This window comes from Onychomys torridus, chromosome 9 (genome assembly GCF_903995425.1).
Source record: "Onychomys torridus chromosome 9, mOncTor1.1, whole genome shotgun sequence".
Lineage (NCBI taxonomy): Eukaryota > Metazoa > Chordata > Mammalia > Rodentia > Cricetidae > Onychomys > Onychomys torridus.
In genome coordinates this window covers 57059755-57070090 of record NC_050451.1, presented here as the reverse complement: position 1 = coordinate 57070090, position 10336 = coordinate 57059755, and the positions used below count along the sequence as shown (strand labels likewise).

Below are 10336 nucleotides of genomic sequence, written 5' to 3'. Positions count from 1 at the left end.
TTAAAGATGAAGGAAACCATCTGAAGTGACAACAGATGACTAATGAGATCACTAGAATCAAAGATGACACTGCATTTTATGTGCTCTGAGCCTTCCTTGTACCCTTGTTTCCTTAGGCATCAGAATATGTTAATATTCATACATTTTGTTATATTTATTCTGAGACAGTTCCTATGTGTATTAATAGAAACATCTGTATATTTTTGTCTCATTTGTGAAATGGAAATTTTTTAAAATCTTTAATTTTTCACGATTGTATTCTATTTTTCTCTTTTCCTTTTCAAGTGACACTTCCTACTCAAAGTAGGTCTTAGTCAAAGAAACACAGAGTCAAATTATGGAAATGTAACATCTTGATGCTGAAAACCACTTCAAGGTTAAACATTATTATAACAGCCCCTATTTATAAATCAGACATTGAAGTCCAGAAAAATAAACAACTTGCCAAGGGTAGGCGAATCACTTACTGGAGAACACACGGCTCCCAGTTCTGAATGTGATGTTCTTTTCAGTACACTGAAAACATAATTAATGGGCTGAAATTGGCTCCTGTGTCTGAAAAGAAAATTACAAGCAGACCTTCATTAGTGAGGTTTGGGTCAGTTTATTTACTTTCAAGTCAGATAACGAGTTCTTTTTAACCTATTATTAGATTACAAATGCTTTCTCCAACTCTGAAGGTTATCTCTTTGTTCTGGCATTGGTTTTCTTTTTGGTTATAATAATGTTTAACCTTGAAGTGGTTTTCAGCATCAAGATGTTACATTTTCATAACTTTATCTTTACAGAATCCTGTTTTCTCAATCTCCTTTGTCTCCAGTGCTTGTTGGTACTTACCCATGAAGAGTTCTTCTCATCCCAATCCTCTGGATTCTTTCCCTTTGTTTTCTTCTCGAACTTCACGGTTTCAGGTCACACATCTAAGCCTTAATTCACTGGAGGCTGATTTTTCTGAATCATGATAGCTAGCAGCATGGTTTCATTCTTCTGTACATAGATGTCCCATTTCCTTGGCAGTATTGACTGAAATTAATGTCTTTTGCCCAGTCTGTGCTCCTGTGATCTTAGCTGTGCATGCCTACATTTGTTTGTAGATGCCCTGCTTCATTTTGTTAGTCTGGATATTTGCTTTTAGGCCAATACTATATTTTTATGAGTAAACTAGATTAAACTGTAGAGTATATTTAAATCAAGTAGTATTAGGTCTCTTGCTGTCTTCTTTGGGCTTACTTTTGTTTTCTAATATTTTGTAGTTCTATGTGAATTTTAGAATTACTTTTCTATTTACTGTGAAAAGTATCATTGACACTTTGATAGAATTTTATTGAAACTAAAAATGTTGTGAGTACTACGGTTGGCCCTGTCTAAACTATATGGGTCACAAGTCAAAACATAAAGACCTGAATCTGGGAAAGAAACAAGTGGAGATGAAGTGGGCTTTATAGCGGAGGAGATAAAGAGAGAATGGAGCTGGAAGGAAGTAACCAGAATATTTTATATACAGGTATGGAACTGTTAAAGAACAAAATTAATCAATAAAGACACCACATACTTTACTAATTACCTGGCAGAGATAGAAAAGCAAATACAGCCAGAGGTCTTTCAATAGTGTGTCGGAGTGAAGAAAGGCAGGAAGAGAACCTGGAGCTCAGAGGGAAGAGGACAAAACATGATGGTGAAAATTTAAGTGCTGAAAATTGATCCCTGGTTCAGGGCTCTGAGGATGTGTTTGTTTACTTCACTGTTTAACTCCCTAATGATTAAATACGAAAATAATTATAGCTTACCTTAAAATTTTCTATTTTAATTTTTAAGTCATGTGTGTATGTCTAGAAGAAGGTCTATGCATGTGAGTGCAGTGCTTGTGGAGGCCAGAAGAATGCATCTGATTCCCTGCAGCTGGAGTTATAGGCTACTGTGAGCCATCCAACTTGAGTGCTGGGAACCAAACCTCTATGAAACCAACATGCACTTTTAACTGCTGAACCATTTATCCTGGTCCCAACAGTTTACTTTTAATAAATGCTTACTCTTAAACTGGTATTATTCCAAGTTTAAAAAGGTGTTCATTTAATAAATATGTTTTGATGATATACTACTCAAGACAATGAAGATTAATTAACCTATAAGCTAAACAGATAAAATCTTTTTCTTTAGAAAGTTTCATTTTAAGAAGAGTAGTCAAGTAATTAGAAAACAAAACAGATTAGCAAAATGTATCACTTGAAATGACCGTTAATTCAGGACCAAAAACATCAGTTTTGCATAAGACATTTAGAGAAGACCTCACAAATAGGATATTTATATAGAGAACTGACACGAAAGAGGGAGCAAGTTGTCTGACTATTTTTGAAGAGAACATTCCAGGCAGAGAAAACACCAGGCAACACTCTTGAAGTAGAATGTACGTGACATGCTCCACTCAAAAACATGGCAATTGACTCAGAGAAATGAATAGTAAAATGTGAAAACGAAGAGTATTGAGGAGAGATTACAGAGAGCCTGGAGGTTATCAGAGACTTTGAGATGAAAAGTCATTGAAAAGGTGTGCTTAGAAGAGCCACACAATATGACGAGTATTGATAAAATCATTCTGTATGTATACATAATGTGTGGCAAAGGACCAAGAGAAAAATGTTACGATAAATTAAGAGGTTAATTCAATAAACTAGGGTATAGGTGTTAATGTCTTGGAACATCACAGGAGAAGGACATGTGAGAGAGATGATCAGCTGTCTGTTCAGGACAAATTGTGTTTACTGGTGGATGGATACATGCTATCAGAGAAGACTGAATGAGGAGTCCTGAGAGGGTGAAAAGATGCAGTTGTAGTATTCAAAATAAGAGTCTATGAGGAGACTATGGAGGCTCCAGGTTGGAAGGACAATAGTAGATGTCCAGCTTCATACTAACATTTGAGATGTCAGACATGTAAATGAAGACAATTTCTCCTAAGGGTCTCAAATGCAGATGTCAGTTTAGACAGATAAATGAGACAGAGGAAAACTACCACAGGACATTGAGGTAGGTCTGGGAGGGGGTTGAGCTGAAGAGAGGATGGCAAAGCAACTGAGAGTGACTAGGCTATCAATGAGACAGAGTAAAATTTTTTAGGGATCTGTGAGTGTTTAAAACAAAAGAAGGTAAATATCTGGAGAATATTAGAGAGATGGTGTGAACTGGAGGAGGAGGCAGGATGGATCCCAGATGGAAACAAAGATGGTGCATTGATATTATAAGACAATGCACACATGGGAAAAGGCTTCTTGATGACCACTCGTACATCCCTCTGTCAGTTTTTCTTTTGTGTGCTAGGAAACAGTATTATATTATAATGCTACTTACTTCTCCCTTCCAATATGTCTTTTATTTTTAACTAATATGTGATTTGTAACCTATACATTTTTAACAATTCGGTTTCTTTGGGTTTTGTTGTTGATTTTGTTGTTGTTTGGTGTTCTCAAATGGTTTTTATGTATGGTCCTCTCCTTCACCTACTTCAACCAAAGTGTATATAAATAGACTTCAGTGATTTCTGTTCCTAAAACATTCTTGACTCTTTTCACCTCAGAAGTTTTTAAGACATCTATAATCACATTAGACACCAAGCAGAACCTGTGCCAAGTCCACTTCCACCCCCAGAATCTCAAATGTTGCCTTTAATTAGTACACTATGTCCACTCCTGAGTTTTAGCCTCAAGCCCTGCATGAGTTGTAGAGCTGGGTCTAGGAGTATTTCCTGTGTTGGATCAAAACTGCCCATCTACCTTCTAGGCTGGTCATCCTTGCAGTGGAAGCCAGAACAAGGAGTAAGCTGCAGCTTCTCTCAACTAACCATTCAGAATGTTGCCCATAGGTATATTTTGGATGACTCTACTGATTTCTCAGATTGAAGGTATGTGTTATTCTTTTCTATAAGGTTTATTCATTACACCTGATCCATGATCTCTTTAGCCACAATATTTAAACTGTAAGTTATAGAAACTCTAACTGCATTGGTGACTTTTCTGAGGATATTGTGTAGGGCTTAGAGTGGGTTACAGCTGATAATGAGATTTAATGAGTCTGTGAAAACCCAGATCACTCTTAAACATTGAAAATCATGAGAGAGGGAAATGAGTATTTACAAAATACCTGTAGGAGAATAGACACTCTGTTAGCCCTTGGCTACCTTGTATGTCGGAAGGTTTAAAATCCTATACTATTGTCACTTTTAGCGATAAAGAATATGAAAATGGTGTTAGCAGATCAGAGAGATTAGATAGAATGCTAGTGTCACACAGTTCATAAACTGGTGAATCCTTGATTCAAATCTGAGAACATTCCAAAAATCCACTCTCTTTCTTTAAAGCTCTACATGGTCCAGGATAAACTCACAGCTGACTGCCAAAGTGATAGGACATGATAAAAGATAACATTAAACATGAGCATGAGAGCTCCCTAAGATTATCTAAGCAGTGGAAGCTTTGAACTTTACCTAAGACTTCAAATGCAAATTTCACCAAGGAGAGAAAACAAAAACAGGAGTTATTTAATTTTGAAATAGGTCATTCAGGCACAGGCTTTGGCAGGTGGCAGCATCTGGGAAGAAATGTGCAGAATAAAAATCACCAAGGTGAAAATAGCCAAATAACACTGTGTCTTTGTCCTCCTCCTTCTTCTGGTGTTGCTTATGTTTTCCTCATCTGTAAATACCCATCTCAACTTCCTCCCATCCCCAACCAAGGTATGAGTGCATGGCTGGTAGTTGGAAACACATGAACTAGATGTACATAAATCCATTTGTCACTCACTGGAGGGTGGGTTGTAATAATGCATGGATTTCCTTTTTACGTTTTCTTCTAGAAAAGGTGATTATTGGAGTAGAGGGTCAACAACGGGTCCATCCTAAAAAGCTTCCCCTGATACGGAAACGGGATCTTGAACACACCCATGACACTGATATGAGGGTATGTATTCTGACTTAGTAAATAGTACTTAATGGCTTTCACAGTTGTGCAGTAGTGACTTTTCACCAACCTATGCAGATCTGTCTTTGAGACCTGGGATTTGAGGACCTTGAAGAATAGGGCGGACGACACTCTAATGCTGTAGACAATCTAACTTCAGTCTCACTGCACTTTATACAAGAATGTAACAAAGAAAGTTATGATGCCGGTAAGCACATTCTAAATATTGACAGAGTAGCCTTTTCCCAGAACTTCCCAGGACAGACCAGTTTAAACACAGTTGTCTGGCATATACTATAGGTTGTATCTGGGAAAGTATGGAAGCAAGGCAGAAGGCCATATCCAGATTCAGGGTATACTGACCAGATTGGGTTCTATAGCTGTGTTCTATAGACATCCACCAAGAATAAACATGTCTTATGAACTAAATGTAAATGCTTAACACAGAAGGCATGAAATCACATCCAAGAACAATTCAGGGAACAAAATGCAACTGAGGTAAAAGGTCCTCTGCATTTTTTTCTGGAGCCTCTCTCAGAGTTCCCCAAGGCACTGTTCACCATGTGTCATTTTTTTTGTCCATGTTCTGAGAGTGCAGAAAGCCATCTCTGCTTCCATGCGGAATAAGTATGAAGCAAATGTGGGTTTCAGTTTTGTAGAGGATCTCCACTTGGTTTACACCATATTCTTGGAGGTAACTAACCCTCAGTGGACTAGCAAACAAACAAACAAACAAAAGGAGGACTGCTCAAGCTTTGGGGGAGCTATTTTCTATTTTTCAGTTTCAGCGAGGCATTCTCCTGAGTGTTTACAGACTTGTGTAATGCACCCTCAATTCTTCTGAGCTGGTGACCTTGGAGTGCAATTTCCAGTCTTCAATTTGCTTATGCAGATTTTTAGTGTGCAGACTTGCTTGCTTTAGGTTCTGCAGCCCAATAGGACAGCTTTCATGGGAACAAAACTGCCTGGCCTTACAAAGGTGTTCATTTGAGTGTTAACAATTCAAAATACCTAAAGTATTATTTTCAAAAGAAGATTTACTGCATAAGATAGATAATATACATGAGATGGAGCAGGCATTATAACTTACTCACTATCCAGGATTATAAAGATCGTAGATGTGTGTTGTTAGGGAGTTGTAGTTAGATACTTGGATTTTTCAGCCTAGGTTTTAACTTGGGCTCACAGAAGACACTGACAGGTCTTCTGCCCCAACTATGACAGGAGTGCAAACCTCTCCTGGCGCCATGACTTTTCTTTCCTTTCCCACAGTGACAGGTAGTATTTTCATACCCTCACTTCTTAGAGTTCTCAGACACTAGAAAGCCATATTTCAGCTTGTCACGTGATCTCATAGCTTGACACAAGAAGAGGCAGCTCTCTGCTCTCTTGCTTTTGGAGGTAATACTGTACTATTTTTCTCTAATAAGGTTCTCTGCAAGTATTATTTTAATCTTCAACTCTTTCTTCATCTTCTCAAACCTTTATGTAGTTAAAAGGTTGATACCTAGCCAAGTGGGGAACCTGCTTCCTACCACCCACTAGGCAAGAGCTGTTGTCTTATGACAGTCAAGCTTTGTATCAGAAACTCTATCATGACTGTGTGAAATTAGCCTGGGCCAGGGAAGAAATAGATGAGGTGAGCCTTGGAGCCGAAAAGTATCCCTCACTGAAACAACCTGCCTCCCAACTCCAAATCCATATTGGTGAGGACATATCAAAAAAGACCAGGAGCCAACTTATAGCTTCCCCAAGAGAATAATATGAGTAATAAGATAAATGATGGGCTTTTTTGCTACAATATAAAAAAAATTCAGTAGGATCCATGAGGCTTTACTGATACTAATAAATTAGAGAATAAATAGACACACATGGGAAAATAGATCAGTGTTCCATACAAATGAACTGATTATTTCTATCTATCATCTCCTCTTCAGGAAGTGTAGTGTAGGTCCTCACCCCTTAACCATGGGTTTCCCCTATGATTTCATTCCAAAGAGCTAAGTATAGGGCAGAAGAAAGAGTCACTTTACAGAGAGAAAATTATGGATAAATAAGATGTCTGCTAGGTGACGAAGGTCAGCATCACTCATAAGAAATCATATTGACAATATGGACTCTTGAGGTGACACTGTGGTACTGTCTTTAGTGGTTTTCATTGAAAAACCATAAACTTCAATCAAGCATTAAGAAGAGCATTAGAAACCCAAGAGACATCCCATAAGACATCTAATGAGTTCAAGGCAAAAATGTCAAAGCCATGAAAAACAGGGACAATCCATGAAATTATTGGGCTTGAGGAGACCAAGGGGCTATGAAAAACAAACATAATGTGTCTTTGGAGTTAGGACTGTGCAAAACTAAGAAGATAGCCAGTAAAACTGAGAGAATAAAAATAATTACAGACTTTAATGATAATACAATCTTGGTTCATGAGTTGTGAAAATTTTAACTATGTAACATGTTAATAGTAGGAAGCTTGGATGGGAACTCAACACTATCTTCTCAAATAGTTTTAAAATCTACTCTGTTGATCTTATTAAGTGCTGTGCCTGAAGGAACAGTTTTCTCAAACAGATGAATAATTAACTTTAAAAATGGGTAACACATATGAGCAACAACTATGGACCAGCATTAGAAAGAATTCTCACAAAGTATAAAAAAAACAAACACAATGAATCAAAAGTTCGGCAAACTCCTAATAACTACACTGGAAGAAAGCAGCTGTGCCAAGAGTCATCAAAGAAAAGGGAAAGTTAGAATTTCATCCTTCATTACTGACAGCATCTAGAACTAATAAGCCAATCTGTCAGGACTAGATACTCCTGTCAGCATATCCAACCAGAGCTGCAATGGATTGTGCTGGCAGATTTTCTAAATCTATGTTCCTTTTCTTCAGAGCAACTTGACAGTACATATCAAAAGCCCTACTTATTTTACCCATGTTGTAGAAAACGCAACTCTAGCTACAATGAACATCCCAAACTAAATTTCTGATAATCAATACAGAGTAAGTAAACTAAGTTCTTTTCATATATACAGTATATATATACTATAAAACTTCTATATGAGACTATTTACAATAGGAAGTATTAATAATGATTTGTGAAGAAGAAATGAAGAATATAGAGTATATACACAAAACTGTTTTTAAAACACAAAAGGAAAGGTCTTTCATAAGAACAAGCTAATATATGTATATAAGTGAATATAAAGTGATATGTTCAATCTTCAATGAGAGATGAATATACATTATCTATTTTATTTCTTTACTAAAAAGTCTTTTGAACTAAAATATAATTGATAAAATCATCTTTACAATTCTGTCTCTCTTTAAATTCATCTTTGTCAGTGTTTCTTCCCTGAAGTTACTGTGAGGATCTCTAGGTGGGTAATGGTCCCTGAGCCACACTCTACACACCCTCTTACCATAAGCAGATGTGGAAATCACAGGGAAGATCTTGTTTTGCAGGAAGCATATGAAGAAGAACTGTTGTATGAAATAAAATTGGGCAGAAAAACTTTAATCCTTCACCTTCTGAAATCAAGGTAAGATGTTTTGTTTTGGTTCAACAGTGTCTCTTATCACCCAGGCTGTTCTCAAGTCCACTGTGTGGCTGAGGATGACTTTGAACTCCTTATCCTCCTTCCTCTACTCTAGTGCTAGGATCATAGGTATCCACTACCATTGTTTAATTTATAACTCAGTTTGGAAAGATATGGCTGACATGTCAATAGGTTTCTTATTATAACTCCATTTATTTAATACCCAAAGATATGCCATTGAGTTACTTTATCAGATTAGGAAAGTTCACTGAGAAATGTTTGGGGATTGCATTGTCTTAGTACAAGTGGATCAGCGTATCAAAGATCTGAAGACAAATTTAAGGAGTCACATTTATAGACAATAGGGCTATATCTGATGCGGCTATTCTTTGAAATAGTCATAGTGTGATTTACACTTGTTGGTTTTAAATGTTGAACCATCTTCACATGACTAGGATAAAACTCTTTATAAATTAATTTTCAGAAGTTTTTAAAATACTGCTTTGGTAAAACTGCCACAATTTTTCCTGAATTTTCTGGAGCACATATAATAGTATGATATTCAGTTTTTGAAAGGTATTTTTATCAGCATGCTTAATAGTATTTAAATATATGTATGTATATATGTATGCATAAGTATGTATATGCAGGAAAGGACTTCTTGAGATTCAAAGGCATCTTTGAGGCTTCACAACCCTGTGACCATTTTTGTATATCATTTTTTGTTGTTGTTTTGTTGTTTTGGTTTTGTTGAGAGGGTTTCTCTGTGTAGTTTTGGTGCCTATCCTGGATCTCACTCTGTAGACCAGCCTGGCCTTTAACTCACAGAGATCCACCTGGCTCTGCCTCCTGAGTACTGGGATTAAAGGTATGCGCCATTGCCACCCAGCTGGTATGTAATGTTTTTAAAATGAATAAATCTCTTTACTTCTTCTCTCTTTCAGGGAATTCCTTGCCTCAAATTACAGTGAGACATACTACAATGTAAAGGGAGATATATTCACCAGGCATCCACCGATCTTGGTATCTTATAAAACCTTCCTCTTCCTCCTCTCTGAAACTATTATTGGTTAAAAAAAAAAAAATGCTAGATTTCCAGATTATTTCAAAGCTTCTCTGAAGGAGCTAGCCCTGAGTTGGCTGCTTTTACTAGAAGATGATAGAATGGAAAACAGGACCCATTGAGCCCTACAGGGGCTGATCACTTCCTAACAAGCAGAACAAAAATTGTATTATATCTTTCTTTGCTAAAGTTTCTCCATATTCACTATGGTGGAAGTGGAAGAAGGTTGAAGCAGGAGCCAAAATAAATATAGCATATCTTGATGAGGTTGTAATAAGGAAAAGGGGTAAAATCTAAACACATGAAACAACTTTCAAGATCTGCTCTGATGCGGTCTGTGACACCCATCCAGCCCTTCTGATACAAGAGCATTAGAATCTTCTCTTCATTCTCCAGAGGAAGCTTTGCATAATTCATTACTATTATTCTAGAGGTAGAGAATCTTTTTCTTCATCACCTTTGCAGAACTTTCTATCAAGAGTCCTTAAACAAGAGAATGACTTCCTCCACCCAAAAGTATCCTTTAAAAACTCTATTTCCTCTATATAAATCAACTGTAAACTTCTTTAAGAGCTACATCACCACGCAGCCTTAAAACACAGGACAAAAGGAACACAGAATAGCAAGTGTGAGGTATTTGGAGGGCCACAGGAAGTGTCACTTATGGGCTAGTGCGCAGACAGAGGAGATGAGAAGGGTCATCGTCCAATGGAATTATCATGAGCAATGCACTAAACAGGAGTAAGGAAGATTGCAGCTGGATTGAAGCGGTGAAACA

General features: G+C 37.1%; 1 protein-coding gene across 1 annotated transcript in view; it reads left to right on the top strand.

Annotated features, from left to right (window-relative positions):
• Positions 1 to 3843: 3843 nt before the first annotated feature.
• Positions 3844 to 10336, top strand: part of Adam7 (ADAM metallopeptidase domain 7) — a 33780-nt gene continuing 27287 nt past the window's right edge. The window contains exons 1-4 of the mRNA XM_036199610.1: positions 3844 to 3895; positions 4846 to 4949; positions 8422 to 8498; positions 9440 to 9518. Of these exons, the coding sequence (XP_036055503.1) occupies positions 3844 to 3895; positions 4846 to 4949; positions 8422 to 8498; positions 9440 to 9518 (312 nt within the window). The remainder of the gene's footprint in view (positions 3896 to 4845; positions 4950 to 8421; positions 8499 to 9439; positions 9519 to 10336) is intronic.